This window comes from Felis catus, chromosome F1 (assembly GCF_018350175.1).
Source record: "Felis catus isolate Fca126 chromosome F1, F.catus_Fca126_mat1.0, whole genome shotgun sequence".
Classification (NCBI taxonomy): domain Eukaryota; kingdom Metazoa; phylum Chordata; class Mammalia; order Carnivora; family Felidae; genus Felis; species Felis catus.
In genome coordinates, this window is record NC_058384.1 from 6,690,035 (window position 1) to 6,715,263 (window position 25,229).

At 39.7% G+C, this 25,229-nt stretch overlaps 1 protein-coding gene and 1 long non-coding RNA gene across 16 annotated transcripts in view; both read left to right on the forward strand.

The window, feature by feature from the left end:
* CEP170 (centrosomal protein 170) overlaps positions 1–11,389 on the forward strand; it is a 125,288-nt gene extending 113,899 nt beyond the window's left edge. For 10 of the 15 annotated variants that reach the window (XM_045049305.1, XM_023247413.2, XM_023247416.2 and 7 more), the window contains 4 exons: positions 1,472–1,560; positions 7,101–7,194; positions 7,929–7,980; positions 9,594–11,389. In XM_045049305.1, the coding sequence (XP_044905240.1) occupies positions 1,472–1,560; positions 7,101–7,194; positions 7,929–7,980; positions 9,594–9,883 (525 nt within the window). In that variant the 3' untranslated portion in view covers positions 9,884–11,389. Of the gene's footprint in view, positions 1–1,471; positions 1,561–7,100; positions 7,195–7,928; positions 7,981–9,319; positions 9,554–9,593 lie in introns of those variants that run through there. The other 5 variants (XM_045049302.1, XM_006942628.5, XM_045049304.1 and 2 more) reach the window with 5 other exon arrangements.
* Positions 11,390–14,786: 3,397 nt separating this feature from the next.
* Positions 14,787–18,869, forward strand: LOC109495533. Its single transcript, XR_006592070.1, has 2 exons — positions 14,787–16,434; positions 18,566–18,869. It is a non-coding gene; the product is annotated as an uncharacterized LOC109495533 (long non-coding RNA).
* Positions 18,870–25,229: the final 6,360 nt, after the last annotated feature.

Here is a 25,229-nt window from a genome sequence, read left to right on the forward strand (position 1 = left end):
CTGAGCCAAAGTCAGGCGCTTAACTACTGAGCCACCCAGGTGCCCTATTCTAGATGCTTTTAACACGCACTCCCTGCCCTGGCCTAAGTGATACATGTCTTCCACTCTTGTTTTGGCTTGTTTTCTCAAGGCTCTCAAAATCATGTTTATGTAGCCTTTTTACTGCCTGTATGTTGCTGATCACATCCTAAGTAACTTTTTATCCCCCACTGACTTGTCAACCCTTATCCCCCAACCCTTGTCATTCTCGGGTTCTCATTTTCCATGGTGCCTTCCTTACTTCTGCCTCCTTTCACTGAACTCCCTTTCATTAGAATTTGCCTCGCACCAATTCACAAAAGTTAGCACTTATTTATGTTCTTTTTGATAAAATATTTAACAGCATTTCCTAGGTACTTTTAACTCCCACACTGCTCTTTAAAGCTTCTTAACCTCCAAGACCATATCTTATTTTTTGGATTGTCTTGCAGAGTCTAAATACAGTTTTGACATACAAGGAGGTGATTTGGGAACCCACATCTAGCCCCACGTTCAGTCCTTTTTCTCGCTTCTGGAGACCAAATCCAGCCTGCCACCTGTTTTTATAAATAAAGCGGTATCTCAGCACAGCCATGCCTGCTCGTTTGTGGGTTACCTATAGCTGCTTTCATAGCACTGAGTTTGGTAATAGTTGTAACAGAGTTCAGTTGTGACCTGAAACCTTCACTCTCTGGCCTTTTACAGAAGTTTGCCAAGCCCTAGTTTTGCCCATAAGTTTCAAGTAGGGTGGTATCAACCTCCATAATAAAAACTTACTCTTTTGAGTAAATTTTTTTTTTAACATTTATTCATTTTTGAGAGAGAGACAGACAGACAGAACCTGAAGCAGGCTCCAGGCTCTAAGCTGTCAGCACAGAGCCCAACGCAGGGCTCAAACTCCTGGACTGAGAGATCATGACCTGAGCTGAAGTCAGACGCTTAACCAACTGAGCCATGCGCCCCTCTTTTGAGTAAATTTTTAAAAATTATCTCTCCCACTAGACTGTGCTCCAAAGAGCGGGATTGTAATCTTCTTCATCTCTACGTTCATATTATTTGGTGAAAGAATAGATAATAAACTTAGCATTCTAAATTATCTGTATTTTCCCTTTTATTATCTTTTGATTTGGAGGCATGAGAGAGAGGATCATGATAGTCATTGAAGATAAGATAATATGGATTGGTTTTTAAAAGTGGTGTGGACCAAAATAACATGGAACCTTGACAAGTTTTTTTTAAAAAAGGAACTCCTTTGTTGATATTTATTTCTCTTTCTCAATTTAGTTATGTAGTTTAGTTATACAGTTTAATTCTAATTATATTCTTCATTGACCTTTTATTAAAATTAGCATACATACTAAATGCCCCTAAACATAGTGGGCTGTGACTGGTGTTCTCAATGGTTTTACAATACAGTGGTAATATTTTAATATAATTTCTCTGGATGTTTCAGGTCATGGGAGATAATCTGCTGCTGTCATCCGTCTTTCAGTTTTCTAGGAAGATAAGACAGTCTATAGATAAAACAGCTGGAAAGATCAGGTACTGTTCTGCCACTGGAACCTCCCGGCTTCCATTATTAACAGACGCGTGTTCCACTTTGTGCGAGCCTGCTACCCCCACAGCTAGTAGGAGCTAGTGAAGCCGGTGGCACTGAGTCTTCCTGCTGCCAGTGTCCCGTTCCTTGTCTTTTGTAGGTGTGAGTAACAGCCATAAGCTAGGTCACATGCAGGGGGCAAAAAGGGAAAGAAATGTCCTAAATAATCAGCCTTTTGTAATTGAGAGTTAACAGCTCTAATTACTTAGGTTAACTTTATTAATAACCAGGAACAGTTTACTCCTCCACAAAATAATAGGTAAGTATTTAACAGACCTTTGGGGTTGGCTTTTATAAGACCTGAAAGTTGAGTCTAATTTCATGTTCCTTATCAGTAAAGAGGACAGTATTGTGTAATTTTATAAGACTCAGAATACCTGGTTACTTGTCTGCCTTGTGTACTCAATTATGAGGGCATCAAAACAGTGCAGGACAAATAATATGCAGTCAAAAATCATTCAGTCTGATGAGATTTGGAGATTTTGTTCCCATATAAGATTATTTTTATCAATATTTATTTCATTTATTTATCCCTTTGGTTCATTATCCTTCCAGTATGTCCTAGTTCTAGAATATAATTTTAGTGGAATTAAATTCAGAATAACAATGTTGCCACCTTCAACTACAGTGAGTACTTGAGCCAAACTTGAGGCATGACTCCTGGTATTAGGCAGGCACGATTGTTAGTTCGTGTGTAATAACTAATTGGTTAGGCTTAAAATTTTTTTCCCCACAAATTTCAATTGGTTGGACTTAATTTGTCCAGCTGCATGTTGTATTGGCAACTCCTAGGATGATGGGGCTGTTGTGGTGAAGGAGAGCACTGTGACTTTTCAGAGAAGGTGGTGGGATCAGCACACTTGGAAGTGATGTAGCTACTGGGGGACACATACACATACCTCACCTAAGATGATACCAAGGGTGCGGATTGCTTAGTCACTGAGTATGATTAAAAGAAAAACAGTGGGCTCACTTATAAGCCAAATCAGAAATTACAGAATGTGTTATTTATAAATAACATGCAACTAATTTGATTTCTTTACAATCAAATACAAACCTTAAAATGGACACATTTTCCTAATTTAGAAAGGATCCAATTAAATTATATTGTCTTTGTACTTTTTATTCTGTATAACTAGTGATTTTAATAATAAAAAGGAAAAAGGGGTGATTGGGCTTGGTTGGAATAGAAGTTGTGAATAGTAAAATCAGATAATTAAAGCAAAATAATGAAGACAAATCACATGGAGATAGCAGGAAAAGCTAACTTTGTTTAAGTGGATATGCTCAGTAAGTGAGCTAATGTGTAAATCCCATGAGAGCAGTGGTCTTCGTCCAATTATAAAGTACCTAGAATATACTATGTAACTATTTGTTCATGAGTGAATATTAAATTATTACTTTATAGGAAGTTCAGTTTACTTAAAATTTATAGGAAGATGTGAAAATTGATACGGGTAAATTATCTTGGGAAAAAAAAAAACATGGATGGCAGCATAATGGTAGTCATTAAAATAACTATTTAAATTAGTTAGATGTACAAGGTACTCCTTAAGAAAAGCCAAACATGCAGTCACTGTGAAGGTAATATGCCTCGTGTTTCAACTGTATTTGGAGACGCTGTTGATATACTTCTCTGAGAACTCTTTTGTAAAGGTGAAGGTATTAAGTGAAAAGACCAAGGTATAGAAGAGTAAATATATTATGAGGCCTAAACCTTTAAGAAGTAAACCTGGAGGGAAGAATTATATGTATATGAACATTCACATACACACATAATTAGGTGTTACATATAATATGTATTATGCTTTTTTCTGAAATATTTGTATTTTTAACCATGTTCTGTATTACTTTTACTAAAAAAAAAAAATCTAAAAAGTAAAAAATAGGACAAGACAATGTAGATTACATTATCCTTTTTAACCTAAGGAGAATTTAATATTTTTTTTACAAGGCAATACAGTGAAGAGATAAACTGGTACATTTTTAAGGGATATCAAGATAAGGGCTCAAGGTATAAAAACTATGTAAAAATACTTCAGAAATTCATTGATGCTGTGGCTTAATTTCTGATTCCTATAAATAAAATTTTAAGATATAATGCAACCGTGTCAGAATATGGTTTGTGAATTATAATATTGCACACAATCTTATATTGCTTGTATGTTGAAATAATACATTTCATCAGTGTTTGATAAGTACCTAATGATGGTAAAAACACATTGAACACCGTGTTATTGAATTGCAAGGCTAACTATCTAGTTTAAGAGAAATCATTTAGATAATTTTTTTTTAAAACTCTTCCAAAAGTACCTTTTTAAAATATTGTGTTTAAGGTGTTCTTTTAAAAACACAACCATTTTAACATATGTTTTAAGCTACTGTAAAGGCAGTTTGCTTTCTCTTCCAGTAAATTTAGAAGGATGACCCATATAAATTTTGCATGGTGTTAGATGGTCAAAACCTGGGTAAATTAAGAGGACCGGGGGTGATGAGAGATGACCCTGGAGAGGTAAGGGAGGGCCCATGTAGGTTGAATTTGTTCAGGAGTTTGGACTTTACCCTAAAAAACCATGGAAAGCTAATACCTTAATAGGGTCCTCTCAATAGCCAACGTTACCATAAAAGTACATGTAGGTCTCATCATGTGGTCATGCGACCTACCAGCAGGAAAACTCTGAAGTCTTCTCACCTGTAAATGGAGATCCCTTTTTATTTCATCCCACCTATTGAAATACAAGTCGTCCTCCACAGTAACTGGGTCCCCATTCACTCATGTATTCATTCAGTAGATTTTCATCATGTCCCTGACTGATACCATTCTCTCTTCCTGTTAACTGTTGCTTCCTACCAAGTATCTTTCTCAGTCTGCACTGAACTCGTCCCTAGTTTCCTCCAAAGAAAACTACTTTTTGTAGCTTTAGCATTTAATTAAAATTGAGACCAAAAAACACATTCATTCATTGGTTGATTGATCTTACTGTCCCAGAAACTTGACAGAATTTAAAAAGGTTAAGTACGTAAAAATGCCTCAATCAAGTTTGATATTGTTGCCTTCAGTGTGAGCATTGAATTGTACCATGTGTTGTAAAGCACTATGGCGGGCTCTGTGGAAGATCATAAGGAGGTTAAAACCTCATCCCTACCCTTACAGGGTTTACAATCTGATCAGCAAGGTGAAACATATACACACTTAACTATTGTACGGGGTAGCATGTGGTAGATTGGTGCCCACTTATAGATAAAGACAAAGGAAGGATCACTTTCATTCAGGACAATGAAGGAAGGCTTTATGGAAGGTAGTATTCAAAGATAGGTATAATTTTTAATAAGCAGATCTAAGAGAGCAAGCCTGAACCTTTTGTGTGGAGTACCAGGCAGTTTGGAGAATGACTGGTCTTTAACTTTTATGCCAGGAGTTATAAGCTCAAATGCCTACCTGAGCCTAACAATATACACCTATTTAAATTGCCCCAATGCTTTCTATGGGCATGGCTGAAAATATTTATGCAAAAACCGTTTTACAGAGTTCTCACAGTATTCCATGTGAAAAGGACCCCCTCAAGCTGCGTAGCATGGCCCTGTGTTGGTAGACTACCAGTTTGTAACCCTAATTTGCATGGATTAAGGGCACTAGAGAATAGACAGTGAAAGTCGTAGAGTATGAACCAGAGACTTTATTCTAAAGCCAACTGCCTTATCAAAGAAAGGTTTTTTAGGTTAATAGTTAAATTATTGAATGAAATTATCCTTGGAATTTAATGTGTTCCCATGGTGACATTTAGTCTACCATTTTGAATCTGTAATGTAATACAAAGATCACTCAGAAGCTATGAATTTTTTCCTGATAGATCTGTAATGACCTTTAAACAAAAACAGTTCTAACCAGTATGACCTAGTCTAAAGTAATGTCTTGATCTAGTTTTCTGCTTCCTTAGATTTAAATACTGTATTAGAGTTCACTTCCTAAAGCCAAAATGGTAAGTTTGGCTTCTTAAGTCCATACCGCAATATTTACAGATTATCTTTAAAGTAAGTTTTTCATCCTTCAGTACTTCAAGCTCTGGAGGAGCTCCAGCTTTTCTGGAGTCAGGGACCTCAGGTGACCATTCTAAGCCATTTTCAAAAAAGCAGAGGTGAAATATGTACCATTTAACAGTTTGAGAAGCCCAAGCATTATACCCAGTAACCATCTTCTGGCAAAATTCACTAAATTTTTAGCACGCTGTAGCTAAGCACGGACTTGCTCTATTATACGAGTCCGTTGCAGTTCTCCATTGGTCCATGAAACAGTCACTGTTTTCTTCCCGCCAGTCTCAATGCTGCAAGGACTCTTTTACAAATATCCCATAATTTCCATAAGTGCCCTAATTATCTTAGTATTATGAAAACAGCTCTTAGACAGCTGGCAAGGACATTTATTAGCCTTTCAGGTTTAGAAAATTTATCAGTTTCTAGAACCATTATTGCCCTTTTAAGAATGGTGATGCATAATTATAGATGTTCCAGACTTGATTTGATGTTGATGAATTTCATGTTTGCCAAAAGTAAGTTGTACTTGCCATATTGATCTTTGAAGAAATACAAATAATATAATTTAGTTTACTACTTAAATACTGATCAGCTTCCAGTAGTAATAATTTATTTACTTCTACACTGGTGATGTTTATATAAAGTCAGTTAAACTAGATTTCCAGGCTCAACAAAGAAATCTTAGAAGGAAACCAGAAAGGTGCCTATTATTTATGTCTCTCTAAAGCTGCTGAGTCCTCTCTCAAAGATTCCGAAGTATTTGGGAGAGAAGGACAGCACTTTTGAAAGACAAAACTTTGTGGTACTTTTTTTTAATAAGTTAAGATATTTAATAAGTTAAGATACTGAGTTAAGATATTTAGTTCCTAATGTAAGGATAATTATCTGTGTGGCAGTTGTTTTTATCAGAAGGATAGTGTCTTACTCTAATTGGTTAATCATATACAAATCTAACCTGAATTAAGATTTTTAAAGAAAAGCACAGTAAGTACTCCAATTTTCAGCCTTTAAAATAATGTTCACACTTTAATCAGTTGGAAATTCTTCATACCTAATTCGGTCTGTGTTCATCTTAATTTCATTTTAGGTTCATACTGCGCACATTCTTTCTGAACCAAGTTGTGCTCATTTAATAAGGGGTCATTTTATGGTTAATTACAAATGTTAGATAAAAACAATTTGGAGGTGGTGTCATCAACATTTGTTGTATATTTGGTTTTCAGTAACGAATGTGATAAATGTGAAAGGATGTATGTGTGTATTCACAACCACACACTTGCTTTTTTTGATACAGATTTCTCACATAAATGAGCTAATTGGTAATATTGGCTCAGTAGTTTATTTGCGGTTTTTGTTTAGTGGTTTCTTTATCCTCGTGTAGCTTTGACTGTTAAACATATGACAGATTTTTAAAACATGAAAAGTAAAATGTTTATGTTTTTTTGATTTCTAGAATATTATTTAAAGATAAGGATCGGAATTGGGATGAAATAGAAAGCAAGTTAAGAGCTGAGAGTGAAGTCCCGATTGTGAAAACCTCAAGCATGGTATGGGAATTCTGCTTGAATATTAAAACATTTTAATGGGTTTAAGGGAATGATATGCTTACTTTTGCAGTGCTTGTGGATTTACGGTTTTAAAGAGATACAAATACCCAGATTTGGGAAGGTTTACACCTTCAGCTGTCTGTCATAGGGGCTTAAAATGTTGATTGCTTCAAAGCTGCAGACAGTATGAAGGAGGAACTTTGTGTTTCTTGCTAATCCATTCTTTTTGTTGTAACAATTATATATTATAAATAGGCGATTTGAAATAGGGGCCAAACTTAAATAGAAGTTGACATGAATCATTTCCTCTTACTCAGTAGATTGCTTATCTCCTCCTTAAGAATTTGTACAGATTTTCATTGTCAGAGAGTCTTACTAAAACTAAGGTTGCAGTTCATGCATTTTTCAAAGAAAATCCTTAACGCAGTTTTACAAAGTTGTTGTGAGGTTGATCAATGCAAGTTTTTCAAAGTCTTTGCTTATTACAGTAGTATTATCTTGAACTTTTCATCTTTTACCATTATCTCATTCAAAAAATAATTCTAGTTAAACATTAAAGATTATAAAATTTGCATCTTGTTTATGGGATATCATAATCATTTCCTGTCTTGCTGCAGATGTCGTGCCATGTAGATGTTAAATATTCCAAATAAGAGGAGTGTGAGATTTGTTGCTATTCAAATAAAAATGCTTTCCTTACAGTAAGCTATTTTTTGTCATTGCTCTCCCTACAGGAGATTTCTTCTATCTTACAAGAGCTGAAAAGAGTTGAAAAGCAGCTACAAGGTACATTTACTACTGAATTAAGTAGGAAGAGCTAATGATTTCAAACAAGTACATTCTAAGATGCCACTTTAGAATGTGGTATCTCTTAAAATATTCTTACTATATTATAATGTGATTTGGTTAAATGGATATATAGTTCTACGTATCCAAATTACTCATAAAAAGGAAGTTTTAAAATCCAGTATAAATAAAAAGGTAAAGTTAAATCTTGGGTATGTGGGCTAGTTGTTGTAGATGAAGTCATAGTATTCTATATATTATCTATTTTACTTGTATATAAATACTAATACATAAAAAATATGTAAAATAGTGTATTAAAATGTGTGTGAGCAACTCAGAATCCTTATTGACAGTTGATCTTATTTATTTGATTTGACATTTCTTAAGTTATATTTATGATGTCACCCCAAATGAGTTTGTATTCTAAAATGAGTGATAGTTGTTTGGATGAACCACAAGAAGAGAGTGCATCTTGCCAAAGGGGCTGGAAAAGGAGAGAGAGAAGAAAGAGAAAGGGACTCTGTTTGCCTCCTGAACGTTGACAGGGCCATTGTTTGGGTATGTGGCACATCTTACTCAGGCACTAATGCCTGTGTGTGTCTTGAGCTAGAATCTGCAGCGATAGAACAAATAGCTTCCAGAGTTAACTGCTAATTCTACTCAGTCTTTCGTGCTTGAATTACCATAGGCATTATTTGTTGGCCGTAGCTCAGTGATTGTTAACATCCAGTCAGCTTCCACACCCCGAAGGGTTATGTGTTCTGCTCCCATGGGGAAAAGTGTCTTGCTAATAACACAGCGACTGTTAGCTGGTAGAATGGAAGTATACTTTGAAAAGGACCTCTGAGTGATTCTTACATCAGAGGTACTTCCTTCTGCCAACTCCCCCCTCCGCCCAACGCCAAGTTGGAAATCACTCCCTAAGAGTTTTCCTCATCCACTCAAGGATCTTTTGGAATGAAAGCCCCTCCCATGCAGTAGCCAGGTCTGTGCGGCTCGCAGGTGCCGCCATGGGATATTAGTAGAGAGATTCTTCTGAGGGTGTCCCTGAGGCCCAGTGGCACATACACACATGCACACGGCTGATGGCCCCACATCCTTACCCAAGAAAAGGGACAACATGCTTGTGGTAGCATTCAAAGTGTGAGGATGTTCTCTCGGGCCTCCCCAACCTTCCAGTTACTCTGAACCCCATCTTAGCAGTGAATCCCCAGTTATCCACGTAGTAATACATCTAGGAGTGCTTATTAAAACCACAACCAGTATTATCCCTATCCTCTTGCAATGATGAGCAAATTTCAAAAAGATCTTTCTTAAATTCCACATCTTCAAATCTCAGTCTTCCAACAGACTCCAGAAGGCCCATGTGTGAGCCTGTTCAGGGCACCAGAGAAAGCAATCAGGTCGGTATAATCTCCAATGTAGATCAGCCCCAGAATTATCACAAATGGGTTTAAAATACAGTGTCAAGAGGATTAAGCAAATTTTAAGATCATACAACCATCAGTAGTTGAAGTATTATCCGAGTCATGAGCAGTGTTCACGTCCAAATTTAACTGCATCTGCAATTCTCTTTTTTTCCCTGTGTTCCTTTTTTTTTTTTTCCCCTTCAGCAATCAATGCTATGATTGACCCAGATGGAACTCTGGAGGCTTTGAACAACATGGGATTCCCCAGTGCTATCTTGCCGTCTCCACCAAAGCAGAAGTCAAGTCCTGTGAATGACCACGGCAGCCCGGGTCAGACACCGACACTTTGCCAACCAGAAGCTAGGGTACTCCACCCTGCCGCTATCCCTGTGTCGGCCGAATTTGAGAATGCTGAGTCTGAGGCTGATTTCAGTATACATTTCAATAGGTTCAACCCTGATGGGGAAGAGGAAGACGTTACAGTACATGAATGACTTTCTCTCGGTTGTTAAAAATAATTACCTGTGGATTGACTAGGAATATTGGCAGCAGCGTAGTGTTGACTTACACAAAACAAGACAGCTTGGTCAGCTACAATCTTGTTATCTCTGTCTTCTTAATTTTATTTATTTATTTTTTACCTGTGACGTGGCATCCTATTAATCCTTGCAGACCATTAGCGAACCACTTGATGCACACGTAGGCAAAAGCAGATTGTGGCAGTGTTGCCTTTTGTGGTTTTATGATTTTCAAATTGAATTCTGTAATTGCATCCTTTCCCTTCATAGATCTTTGTTTTTTTTCTTTAAGCCATGCTGTGACCTACAAGCAAATTAAATACCCAACATTTCTGACCCCCATGTCTTCTGTGCCAAGCTGCTCCCTGAAATGGACTTCTTCTTCATCTGTACAGATTTGTTAAACACTTATATTTGCTTCTTAATAATAGGATTTATATTAGTATTCATTACCATTGGATACAATGACCTGTTACTCTCCACAGTCAAACTGACCTTTCAAAATAGTCCTTCTTGTGTTCTGAAATTTTCCAGCATCTATGTGATTTATATAACCTTGTTGCTACGTAAATTGTCTTGGGGTTTACGGAGATGAACTGTTATGTTTGCACTAAGATTTGCCGGGAGTGCTAGGTGGACATAGCTATATATCAATAAGGACTAACTGTCTTTTTTGTACATAGGAGATTGATAATACTGTATTTGTTTTAACCCCTCAGTGTTTTACTCCACTTTCAAAAAGCTTAATCTGGCACTTTTTTTTCATTTTTTTTTTAACGGAAGTAAGATTTTGTCTCATTTTAGGGCAAATGATAACTAGAAAGATTAAACTGGACTGCTTAGGTGGAGTATATTTTTTAATCTGACAACACGTATATTGGTCCTGTGTTACCAAGTTTATATGTGACAGTCGAAAAAAAATTCCCTTGAAATGATCATGAAGTTAAAATTTTCTTCATTAGGAGACTTGGAGAGCCAGTAGTCATAAGATTAGCTGATAGTTTCACTCCCAAGCAATGAATTGCTTCTGTGTGTTTCCCTGTAGGACCCAGTAGTAAATCCTGTCCGTCTTATACATTTGTAAGGACCCTGCAGGACAGCAACGATGAAGGCTCGGGCCTGTGCTACTGAACAGGAAGCCTGTGACAGATACCTTCTGTAAACTTGTCTTTTCTCTTTCCAGTAAGTTTACATTTGGTTAAGTTTTAAAAGAAAGTAATTACCTTTGTGTTTCCAGAACACTATAATTTGGGTGAATCTTATGAATTCATTTAAATATTACTAGCAGACTTGGATTTTCCCCTTGACCCCATCAGTCTATAAAGGTTAAAACTGCAACTTTTGCACCTTGTACGAAATGGTCTTTAATATTTAGCAATAATCCTGTACTACATTTGTTTCAAGAAACAAACTAAGTCCATGCACTTCAAAAACCTTACAAGATTTAAAAACTCCTGTACTGTTAGGCCAGTTAATAAAGATGCAAAAAAAAGAAAAAAAAAAAGCCTTTTGTAGAGATGTAAAAACAGAAGTCTGTTGTATAATGAATCTCATATTTTTCTTTAAATTAAAAAACACGGTAAATGAACTATTCTCCTTGTAAAGCTAACTTCTCCATTCTGTCTGATAAAGGAAGACTGAAGAGAAGGTTTTAAAGAACATGAATGGAATGATACAAATGCTTTGAAGGAATAAGTGAAACATTAAAACAGGGTCAATATCCATTTGAAGAAAAAGTCGAACACAATAATCACACCATTGTTCCCTCTTTTATTTAATGTTTGGGTACTGATTATACCCCCGTGGAAGTGGAAGGTAAGGAGTTGTCAAGGAAAATATTAGCATCTACTCTACTTAGTTATCCTTTTAAGTGTTTACACGGTTTTGTTCACTTATAAACATTTGGCCTTTTACTATGTTATTTTTATTTTGTATGAATACATTATCCTCCTTATTTATTTTTGTTACATTTATTACTTATGTTATTTTGTTATGCATTTACAACTCCATTTTTAAATAAAGTGTTTCTGGAACTTTACACAATGATTGTACATTTTATTCTACCATCTGAATTGCTAATACTTCATCAGTTTATCAAGTAACTATTTTCCAAGGCTTAGCAAAACAAAAAATCCTTCAGTTCTAGTTAACATGTGATAATTGTGAGGCTTCATAGTATTTTGACTAAGGAAGAAAAATTTTTCTTGGCTGATCTCTGTAAATCTGATTCTCTTAGCTTAATACTCCTAATGTAATGTGCACACACAAGGCCTTTATTTTTAACTGGCCTAGAATCAGTCATCAGAAGGTTCTATGACAGTGATCTATTTGGGGAACAAAGGAGAAATTTCAGATATCTTGGACATCCTAAATTTGAGAACTATCCATTTGGATTCATTTTCTTTCCTCGTACCGTCCACACCCAAGAATCTTAACTGTCCCCCTCTTACCGTTCAGCATTGTTTCTCAGCTTGACCTTTGGAGGCTTTGCACGATCTGGTCCTTTTCTTTCGTGTCTGTGTGCACCTGATACAGACTCTCCCACTAGCTCCTGACAGTCAAGCTCCTTCACTGCTCTGTGCATGTAGCTTCCCTTTCTTCTTCCTTCCTGCTGCCCCATATCCTCTGTCTTCTTCTTCATGAAGCTTCCCTGACTTGACTGGGCCACAGTACAGACCTGTGCCACATACTTGCATTTTTCTCTTCCCTTCCCCCACTGTATATGCGTGTTTCTTCCTTCCAAATCACCAAACTAATCTTTACTTCCTGAATAGACCCTGTACATTCAAGTATCTGTGCCATTTGCCTCCTTCATCTGTCCTTGAGTTTGCTTGCCATATCTCTGCCTGACCAGACCCTAACTTTTGAAAGGAAACTAGACTTAGAAGCATGGGGTCCAGACCCATCCCTCATTAGCTAAAATGTGTTTCTCTGCTTTTGATCTGCAGAACGAGAGCATCATGGTCATTCTCCACGTCCCTGCCAGTCCACGTGGTCTGTGACTGTGAAATGGTTCCCCTTCCTCTTTTCCTCCAGAACGCCTTCTCAGATTCCTTGTTCTAGAAAACCTTCCTTTCACCATGTTGTCATAACCTCTTCTTCTCTGCTAGAGCCCAAATCACAGATCTGTTCAACAAATAGGTACTGAGTGCCTAACACTTACCTTAAATATACCCTCACAGGCCTTCTGTTCTAGAATAGGGTGACAGAAAATAGAAACTAAAAATTAAGTACATTGATCATGTCAGATGGAAAGATTACATCCTGCGTCTTCCTCCCAGTGAATTGTTTACATGCCTGTCTCCTAAAAGGTGTTTTCTATAGGCTCCTCTCTAGAAATACACATTTGCTGCAGAACCCCTCACCCTTTAGGAAGTAAGTGGTCTGCTAGGACTGTCTCTCATCCGAAGGAGGAACAACATCCCTGCAGGACACCAGGTGCTGGCCGTGCTGCAAGAAAGTAAGTGTGGGAGTTAAGATGTGACCCTGGGTCTGACTGACTGCTCCGGCCCTCTTTGTTCTCTGTCATGAAGACACAAGAGAGTAGAGTCTCCGTGGTGTTAGAAATCCTGCAACTAAACTTACTGTAGTTTTGGCTTACGGCAAGCGATTTCAACTCCAGTCTGTTTCGTTATCTGTGAAGAGAGGGGGAGGGGGGCGGTGGTCGGCTAGCCAGCCGGTCTCTGAGCTATCTTCCTGCTGTATTAGTTTTTATTCTCTGACCTTCAGGTATTATACTCTTTGCTCTCTTCCCCAGATTTGTGGCTGAAACATACTTCGCTATCTTTACAGTAATTCTGCCTCTCTTCCCGTCCCCTTTAGCAAATGATTGGCCAGACACTGGCTCTTTCATTCTATGTTATTCTTACTGCTTCTCCCAGAAATCCTCCAGTTCTGTGACTTCACCACAACTGTTGGCTCATTTCACTTTTGCCCACAGACAGAGTGCCCGTGCTTTGGGCTGAACAAGGACATCCTAGTGACGATGACACCATTTCCAGGAAAAAAGGCCTAGCACTTACTGAACCCCTTCTCTGTGGCAGGCACTACTTACCCGGGGCTGTATTTTGAGAATTTGCCCTCATCTTTCTCCCTTTGGCCAAACCAAACCAATCGCTCATACATAGACTCTGAGGAGGAATGTGGCAAGATGGGAAGCAAATCTCACCTGTAATTAATTCTGTCTGTTTTTGAGAGTGTTAAGACCAAAGCCCTTCGGGGAATTTATAAGACTTTCAGAGAAATGAAAGCAGACATTCTGGATTTGATGCAGTCTCTTAGCTGGAATTGAAAGAGAGGATTCCTTGCACAGCAGAAGATGGGACTCCAGGTCCTGGGGCGGAGGGGGCGGGGAGTGGTTGCTATAGCTTCACAGCAGCACCGCCCAGGGAGACAGCAATACCCCCAGGAAAAACCAGTGTAGTGTGGTGAGCAGACTGGGGGCAGCGTGGGAGCTCCCCTTGACTTAACCACCAGAAAGCAGGAGTACCTTGGCACCGAAGCCTCAGGCTTCCAGGACAGTAGGCCTCTCAGAGGTGACCTCTGCGGACAGCTCGGTACACTGTCCTATCCTGGGGGCAGAGGGATGTCTCCCAAACCTCCTAGCTGCAGTGATGGGGTACTTGAAACAAAAACTTCGCTGGTTTATAGAAAGCATATTTTTACACATCTAAGTGTGTGGATTGTGGACCGATCTCCACATAAATCTATCTCTATATATCCCCCTCTGCGTAGGTATATAGAGATACAGATCTGTCCATACAGCACGCTCGCTCGCTCTCACTCTTGCTCTCTTCATAGGTATATCGTATTGATGTGTATCCAGGCATACCTTGGAGATAGTGCAGGTTGGGTTCCAGACTACTGCAATAAAGTGAGTATCACCATAAAGCAAGTCAAATGAAGTGCTAGGTTTCCCAGGGCATAGAAAAGATTTACGCTATGCTGTAGTCTGTTCGGTGTGCATTAGCATTATGTCTAAAAACACAGTGGACATACCTTATTTTCAAAATATGCAGCTAGTAGGAGCACGGGGGGGTTTGCGTCCAGGTCACTTTGCCTGGGACAGACCTGGCAAGTTGCTAACAGCACCCCCTTCCATGCCCCAGGGTGTCTCTGTTCAGATACCAAGTTGTGTGTTCACACGGGCTGACACCCACAGTGCTGTTGCCTACTAGCATAGCCTCACAGGAAGCCCATGTGCAGGTGACAGGAAGGAGGCAGGCCTGCGCAGCGTGGGGGCTTGGCCTGCTGCCTCCCCGCCTCTCTGCCCCCCTCTCCCTGCCTCTGTTCCTCCAGCCTCCCTGCCTCCCACCTCCCTTCCTCCAGCCTCCCTGCATCCTGTCCCCCAGCCCTCCTGCCTCCAGCCTCTAGCCTGCACATGTAGGGAGGGGCAGTCCTGCAGCCAAGCCATGCTGTGTGCCCCGAGCCTGTGCTACTGAGGAAGCCATTTCTTCAGCCTGTACTACTGAGGAATAGAAAATTGTAAGTACATTTGGCACTGAAGTGAAGATTTATTTAGAGCGAGACAAGAAATGACAGCTAATTGCAAGTTTCCACAGTATCACAGCATCATCAAACCCCAAAAAAGAAACCTCTACCGTATTTTTGTCCTGCATTTTGGGGATGCATTCCCTGTGATGACCTTCCTCCACCTATAGTATGATACATCAAGACGCCGGGAAGAAGTTCCAGACACCAATGCCCAGCTCCTCACATGGCCCACCTGTTTCTTTCCACCCCCACATGTTGCCTGTGTGGGTCGCTGTTGAGCACGTTCATACTGCGTCTGCACCATCGTGTGGTGCCCTGTGGGTGAAGATGGCACCAGTGCAGGTAAGAGGGTTTCTGAAGACCATTCCTACACCAGGACAGGTAGAAATCGCTTAACTATGCTAAGAAGAGACTAAAAACCACGTAACATCCTAAACCCAAACAAACCCTGTCCTCAATTCGAATCCCCCTTATCCACGCCTATTCCCATTTCCGATGTCCACAGACACGGGGAAGTGTGGAGGGGGGAGGGCGATATTCAGGATGGAAGAGATAGTAACTTTAACAATCGCAAATTGTAAACCTGCCTGGAGCTTGCCCTTGTCTTCCCCTTCCCCATGCCTCTCCAGTCCGAGCACTTGAGTCCTCTGGAAATGTACTAGATTGCTGATGCATTCAGGAAGTACTTTCTGAACATCTACTTATCCTAGGCACTGTGATTAGCACTGGAGTACAGCCAGGATGTTGGAAAAGTTCTCCACCTGGAACTTTCTGGGCTGCTTCGCACTGAAGTTGGTTTCCTAGCCTGGCATCAGTCCTGAGACAAAGCCGTCAGACTCACAAAGCTGCTCAGGGGGTTGTGAGCTGGAGAGAAACTTCCGCCTATCAGAGGCCCTTTTGTCCCCTCCTCCTCCCAATCCAGCCCCAACCAATCACTTAGCAATTTCTGGGATCAAACCTCCTTATCACTTAGAGGCACCGTCTTAAGATTACTACAGGCTCCAAGGAAGGTCCTTTTTGAAAATCTTCAGGAGGTGAGTGATAGATGCCTTGACTTGAAAGGCCAGCATTTTGTATTCACAAGCTATATGCAGTAAATCAGTAAATACTGTCCCAAGGTACTCCTAAACTTAACTTCTGAGTTTCAAGCTATTGCGTTTTATTAAGACACTGGTAGAGTCATCAATATATCACAAGAGAGAGAGGAATCTGCAGGAGGATACATTTTAGGATGTGTTGTCCTGGCCTTGTTAATTCCAGCAATATCAACCAGACATAAAGTCTCTCTCCCTCTTAACACCTCAAAACACTGGCTAAAATATAACAAACATGGTTTTAATAGCATCATTTTAATTTTTAATAATTTTAGCATTAATTTTAATAGTATAATTCAAAATTTCCCAGGGGCCAGGATTAAAAAGGAAACCGAAATACAGAAGTGATTCTGTGTCTTGTGCTAGTCGCTGGTTCTTGGTGACCAAGGGCCTTGGGTTTTGCTTGGTGCAGAGAAAGGACATGAGCCTCAAGGGTGTGCTTGCTTGGCAGTCAGTGTGGTAATGTGCACATGAGCCACATCGAGGAGAGGGAGACCCGCCATGGCAAAGAGGCATTGTTCCAGAAGAGAATAGACAGTCTTTTTCCAGAAATGAGCTTAGACACGGATCCTCAGATTTATAAATCACAATAAGTCTCAACCCTGATACATTGTTCTGAAATACCTGGTTATACCATGGAACACCAAAGTCCAAGACAAAATCTTAGAAACTAATCAAAGAGAAGAGACTTATTTTTCACCAAGAACTACAGCTAGACTTCTCAACAGCAGCAAGAGCTAGGATGCAGGGGGCTACTTGTTGTTCATGGTGCATATCCATGCAGAAGTACAAAAGCATATATGGGAATGACACATATAAATTTTCTTAATTATTTCTTAGTGTTTTTATTTATTTTTGAGACAGAGCATGAGCAGGGGAGGGGCAGAGACGGAGGGAGACACAGAATCTGAAGCAGGCTCCAGGCTCTGAGCTGTCAGCACAGAGCCCGACGCGGGGCTCGAACTCACGGACCGTGAGATCATGACCTGAGCCAAAGTCGGACGCTTAACCAACTGAGCCACCCAGGCGCCCAGACACATACAAACATTTGAATCAAGTTATCCCTGAGAATGGAGAGAAGAAGGGGGTGGACAGTGGGTGAGTTTTTAGGGAGGCTGTGATGTTTTTTTTTTATTATTAAAAATGAGATACCCCATTACACCTGTTAGAATGGCTAACATTAACAACTCAAGCAACAACAGATGTTGGCGAGGATACGGAGAAAGAGGATCTCTTGTGCATTGTTGGTGGCAATGCAAGCTGGTGCAGCCACTCTGGGAAACAGTATGGAGGTTCCTCAAAAAACTAAAAATAGAACTACCCTACGACCCAGCAGTTGCACTACTTGGCATTTATCCACGGGATACAGGTGTGCTGTTTGGAAGGGACACGTGCACCCCCATGTTTATAGCAGCACTATCAACAATAGCCAAATGTCCATTGATGGGTGAATGGATAAAGAAGATGTGGTATATATATATACAATGGAGTATTACTTGGCAATCAAAATGAATGAAATCTTGCCATTTGCACCTACGTGGATGGAACTGGAGGGTATTATGCTAAGTGAAATTAGTTAGAGAAAGACAAATATCATATGACTTCACTCATATGAGAACTTTAAGAGACAAAACAGATGAATGTAAGGGAAGGGAAACAAGAATAATATAAAAACAAGGAGGGGGACAAAACAGAAGAGACTCATAAATATGGAGAAAAAAATGAGGGTTGCTAGAGGGGTTGTGGGAGGGGGAATGGGCTGAATGGGTAAAGGGCATTAAGGAATCTACTCCTGAAATCATTGTTTCACTATATGCTAACTAATTTGGATGTAAATTTTAAAAAATAAAAGATAAAATTGAAAAAAATAGCTTTTTGTTCACGGCAATGGTGGGTTTAAAGCAAATAAGATAAAGTGTTAGTAACTACCTCATTTTTGACAGTATCCCATAGAACTTGTTATTTCCTATGCTTTTCTATATGCCTGAATTGTGTCAAGTTTAAAAAAAAATGTTAAAAAATGTTTTGAAATATATTTCCTTTCCCACTCTTATTTGACTTGTGCTTACAGAACGTCTATCAATTAAAAGATTAAAATTGATACTGAATTTCTGGTATGTCTAACAAGGAGAAGAATTCGTCAGATCTACTCGTCACACATTTGAAGGAGACAAAATATAAAAAGAACTAAATTGGCACAAAACTTCCTTTCAGAAACTGAGCTAGCATTACCGAAAAGAGCAAAGTCCACTAAGCTCATTCATTGGCTTATGAAATTGTAGCCTAGTGGCTTACATCCAACCCCAGGCCTCTCTTAGTCCTGCCTTCTACTTGGGAAAATTTATATGCAATAAAGATCTGAATACCTAGTGAAATAAGATTTCAGAATTTCTTTCTTCAGAGAGGTTTTTTTTTTCTTTTTGTTTTTTTAATACAACGGTTCTTGGGTCAGTGACCTAGCTGTGGTCCCAGCTAGATCCAGGGGGCAGTGCACCAGGGACTTCTCCAAGAGTACCTTGATAATCCATGATGGGCTACTTAATATATGTGTCTTAATATATGCAACCAAGCACTCAAAGGGTACAAGGAGTCTTTATTCACCAGTGCCCACCTCCCATTGTTCAAGGGTTGCCTCTTGGGACATTGAGTCCTGTGTACATTCAGACGATGCCTGTGTAAGCACTGGGCTGGCCCCTGCAGGTGTTCCATGGGGTGGAGCCAGCAGACAGGAAGTGTTGCCAGGTTACATCTATTCGAAGCTGGTTGCTATAGCAGTGGCTGGAGTAAGAGAAGGACAAATTAGATGTGAGGCTGGGCACATGTTTTGTCCCAAACAGGTGGTCGCTGCGAAAATGGCAGTGTTTATTTCTCCTGGGTTGGGAGAAATAAAAACCCACTTATCTACTCTTTTCAACCACACAAGAGACAATACCGGACAAATCCATGTGTTGTTTCCATCCTAACACTCCGGGAACAAAATTGTACCTCAAGGTTACTGGCATTGGAAATTTTTTATTTTTCATTCCTGTGCACTTCAATCAAAACAATGTTGTATCAAGTAGGTCATGCCCTGGTTTTCAGAGAAAGCAGTAAATCCATTCCAGAATCCCTCAGAAGTGTGCTGATCTAGTCATTTGGAGAAGATGCTGTTTGCCAGAGGCCACTAGGATTATTTCAGTCTTAAAGTAATAAGCAAATAGGAAAACATTTTTCTCCTTCATATTTTATAAGAGTGTTACATGGATAATAATGACATGACTTCCATAGGGCAATGTATTGCTTAAATTGCATTATTTACCTCAGTATTCAACTTTAGATTCTCTGAGTAGTGAAGATTCACCCTCGTTGGCTTTGGAGAAAAAAACAAAATACCTGAAAATATTTTGTTCTCCTAGACTCCAAGATCCTAATGAAGAATTTATAATTAAGACTATCTTACAAGTAGCTAAGACATCCTACCAGAAATGTCAGCACCCTGGATATGTGTGCACGTGTCTACTTGTCACAACTGTTGGCTCCTCAGAAAGACCAAGGAAGAACACTTTCCAAGGCACATCTTCCAAAGTACACGGAGCCTGAGCAAGGCCACCAAACCCCAGATTAGCTGGACGAAGAGAACCCCTCGGAGGCTTGAGTGAGACAGTTCTCAAACAAAATAATTGGAGGAAGTATTTTATGCTTAAAAAGGAAATTGAGGGGCCTCGTTTCACTAAGGGGATATATGGAATGGAGATATAACCTGTGTAATAGTTAAAACAAAGAATCCAAATTATCCATGGATGACCAAATCATAATTTTTTTTGAGAGAAATAAAATGCTGTGGGGCATGTTAGGTTGACACCTGGAAGGGGATGGGATGCTGTTCCCACAGTGTACTCCTGTCACCTCAAAGACAGAGACAGCACCTGGTAGGCCATGTGCCTGAACTAAAGGGGGAGGCAGCACCAGGGAGAAGGGAAACTCTACTTTGTTGGATACCCACCATGTGGCAGACACGAATGCACACCATGTTTCATGTCATCTTCCTCAACCTCACCCTCATGAAGATGAGCAGCTGGCCCAGGCCGCATGGTGACGTAGAATGTTGTTCCTCACTTCCAAGCCTGTCTCAAAGTGTCTTCCTCCTCCAGGCCACACTAGGGCTGGCCCCCATCTGTGCTCTGCTGCTCTCCAGGGCACAGAGCAGGGAGCTCAGCAGAAGCAGAGTCTCGGTGTTGCCTGGTCCTGAGGGTCTGGGACCCCGCCCCAGAAGCCAGCTGATGTGGGATAAGCTTGCAGGCATGGTCATGGGGCTTTATGTAACTTCTGATTTTAAGAGTCACCAAAAGATCTTACATTGCTGAAGGAATCTACAGGGATGGATCCCAGAATGGACTAGGTTAGAATAAAAAATCAGCATATCAAAGGAAGAAAAACATTCAGTAGCTTTAGTGTTTCCAAATTTTGGTTTTAGACACCTGGGATCTTGAGACTGTGGTATAATGTATATGCTGTGTCTAATCCCAAAGCAGCCAACTGGACCCTTTGATGAGACCACCACAGTGAATCGCAGCTGCAACAGTGAGGCCATTTTCTATCCCATCTTTGAGTCTATGGAGCCCAGCCATAAACACATGTCACTGAAGGCTCATAATATCCCCATGAGCATGGTTTATTGTTCCGTGCATAGATTAGGAGGGATGAGCGTACTAGTGACCTTCCCAAGGTCAAAGAGCTTCCAGGTGGTAAGGCCAGCATCTCCATCTGTTTTTGTTGGCTCTGGCTCCAGTGGGTTTTCCAAGACACCAGACAATGGAAAAGTGAGACCTGTTTCACCCAGAGTAGTGTGGAAATCTGCCTATATGCCCGCAGACTTTTCAGATTTAACATGTTTTACATTAAACACCTGATCTCTCATTTTAGACGGGACCTGCTAAACCTAGAACCTTTCTCATCTCAATCACAGTGACTCCATTCTTCCAGTTGCCCAGGCAAACAAACAAGCAAAATCCTTGGAGGCATCCTTGCCCTCCTCTTTCTCTCACACCCACAAAATCCTCCTGACCTGACTTGAAAAATATCCAAAATCTGACCACGTCTCACCCCCTCCACAGCTGTCCTGCTGGCCTGAGTCACCATCATCACCTGCATGGATTCTTGCAGTGACCCCCTTATGGGTCTCCCTGCTTCCTGCCTTTGTTCCCAGGATAACAGCCACAGTGATCTTTTTAAGATAGGACATAGGTCGTAAGTCAGATCAACTATTTCTCTCCTTGAAAACCTGCATTGGCTCCTTGTTTCACCAGAATAAAATCTAAAGTCCTTGCAGAGACTACAAAGTCCTGTTTGCTCCCACCCCATTGTCTTGGTCACCTGCTCTCTGATTGTGCTCTCCTGTTCTACTCTAGTCACACTGGCTTCCTTACTATACCTCCAGACTTCCAGGCACATTCCGAATACAGGACATTTACTCTGGATGCTGACTCTGCTGGGAGTGCTCTTTCCCAGATTCTGTTTGGCCAACTCCGTCCCCTCTACCACCTCTTTGCTTCCTACCAAGGGCTGCCCTGGGAGCTCTTCAATCCTATCTTCTGCTCCATACCATTGCGTCTGACCCCCTTACTCTGTTCTATTTTTTCTCTATAACCCTACTTCCTTCTGTTTTACTATTATTATATAATATTATAGTAGATAACATAAATTGCATTATTATTCAAATATATTCTCTGATACCCCCCTGGGAGAGGATTATACCACTCCATTGACATCCAACATTGCTATATGACTTGCTCTGATTGATGACATGTGAACAGAGATATTGCCACTTCTTTGCAGAAGTTTTAGAGCCAGCATGTGGTCTATGGTGTTTGTTATTCTTCCATGATGTCTTTTGAATTTGACTTTTCACTTAGTAATAATACTTTTGAGTTCATCCTTTTTACTTTTCTGAATTTATAACATGTTGTGCTTTTTCATTGCTGGATAACATCCAAAAAACAATACGACAGTTGTTTTTCCAGTGTTGCAGATAATGGCTGTTCCCATAGTCTGGGTCCCAGAGGGAAGGCAGTAAGTGGCAGAACAGCTAACTGGCAATGGCCAGGTGGCATGAGTCATCAATGAACCTTTGTGGTGGAAGCTACTGAGATTTTTGGAATAGTTTATCTATCCTAACTGATACATATACTCTTTTGTTCATTAGTGTATCACAAGTATCTAGAATAATTGGGAAAAGGGCTAAAGAGTCAGCCAACCATTGCTGAGTAACCCATGTTATTGAATAACCCTTGTTCTAGAAGATGCACCATGGAAGAATTGGATATACGTTTCTAAAGTCATTATGACACAAGTGATCTCCCTGACCATTAAACTTCTGCCATTGCTAGCACAATTTAAGGATTATACCTTTAAAATAGTTTTACTGGGGCGCCTGGGTGGCGCAGTTCGTAAAGCATCCGACTTCATCCAGGTCACGATCTCGCGGTCGGTGAGTTCGAGCCCCGCGTCGGGCTCTGGGCTGATGGCTCGGAGCCTGGAGCCTGTTTCCGATTCTGTGTCTCCCTCTCTCTCTGCCCCTCCCCCATTCATGCTCTGTCTCTCTCTGTCCCAAAAATAAATAAACGCTGAAAAAAAAAATAGCTTTACTGAGGTATGTTTGCATTGAAAAATCCACTAATTTTAAGTGTTTGATGATGTTTGGTATGTGTATGCAGAGACAGACCTCTATGGCAGTTAAGATATAGATGAGTTTCATCCCTCTATCAAGTTTCACCATGACTCCACCATTAATTCTCTTTTCCAGCCCCCTGCCAAGGGTTACCACTGACCTTCCTTCTGTCTCTTTACCTTTGCCTTTTCTAGAGGTTCACATGAATGGAATCTCACTGCTTGAGTCTTTTGTGTGTTGCCTTTTTCATTTAGTCAGAATGTTTTTGAGCTAGTGTCTGAGTAAGTAGTATCTTCTACTTTCATTGCTGAATAGTATTCCAAAGAATGGATAGGCACAATTTGTTTATCCATTCACAAGCTGATAAACATTTGGGTTGTAGGTAGTTTTTGCTTAATTGTCTATATGCATAACATAAAATTTACCATTTTAACTATTTTAAAATCTACAATTCAGTGACATTAAGTACACTCACAATGTTGAGCAACCACCACCACTGTCCATCTACAGAACTTTTTCATCATCCCCCAAAAGAAACTCTTTACCCATAAGATGCTAATTCTCCATTCTCTCTTCCCCTGAGCCTGTCTCTATGAATGTAACTAGTCTAGGTATCACAAATAAATAGAATTACACAATATTTGACCTTTTGTGACTGATTTATTTCATGTAGCATAATGTGCTTTGTGTTCACCCATGTGGTATCATGTCTCAGATTCTCATTCTTTAAAGGCCGAATACTATTCCATTGCTTGTATCCATCACATTTTATTAACCTGTTCATCTGTTCATTGACATTTGGATTATCTGCACTCCTTGACTATTATGAATAATGCTGCTGTGAACCTTGGTGTACAAGGATCTGTTCAAGCCCCTGCTTTCAATTCTATGGAAGTTGAAATGGAGTTGCCAGATCATATGATAATTCTATGTTTAACTTTCTGAGGAACTGCCAAACTGGTTTCCACAGGGGATGCACTATTTTACATTCCCACCAACACTCTTAGGGACTCTACTTCCTCTACAGCTTCACCAACAATTTTTATTTTCTGTTTTGGGTTTTTTTTAACTTTTTAACTTTTTTTTTTATAATAGCATTATAATGGGTGTGAAGTTTGTGGTTGTGATTTGATTTGCATTTCCCTAAAAGCCAGTGATGTTGAGCATCTTTTCATGTGCTTATTGGCCATTTGCATGTCTTCTTTGGACAAATGTCTGTTCAAGTCTTTTGCCCATTTTTTAAGTAGGCAGTTTATCTTTTTGTAAGAATTCTTTCTGAATATTAAACCCTTAATATATATGATTTGCAAATATTTTTTCCCATTCTTTGGGGTGTCTTTCTACTCCCTTGATGGTGTTCTTTGATGCACAAAAGTTTCTAATTTTGACAAAGTCCAATTTATCCATTTTTCTTTGGTTGCCTGTGCTTAGGTGTCACATCCAAGAATCATGACAAATCTAATGTCATGAAGATTTTCTCCTGTTTTCTTCTAGGAGTTTTACAGTTTCAGGTCTTATGTTTAAGTCTTTAATCCATTCTGGGTTAATTTTTTTTTTATGTGATATAAAGAAGGTTTGCAAAAAAAAAAAAAGTCCAACTTCATTCTTCTGCACGTGGATATCCAGTTTCCCCAGCACCATTTGTTGAAAAGACTGCCCTTCCCCCTTTGAATAGTCTTCACACCTTTGTCAAAAACCAGTTGACCATATATTTGGGTTTATTACTAGACTCTATTCCATTGGTTTATATGTAGCCTTATTTAAGTGCCACATTGTTTGTATTACTATAGCTTTAGAGTGAGTTTTGAAATCAGCAAGTGTGAGTCCTCTTTTTTCTTTGTTAAGAATATCTTAACTCTTCAGGATCCCTTGAAATTCCATATGTATATGTGCTGCTGAAGCAAGCACACTTGAAATTCCATATGAACGTTCGGACAGCCTTTAATGTTTCTGAAAAACAAAACAATATTGAGATTTTGATAGGTTGCATTGAATCCTATGAAAACTATGTAGATCATTTTGGGTAGCATTGTGGCCTTAAAAATATTCAGTCTTCCAGTTTATGAACATGGGATGTTTTTCTATTTAT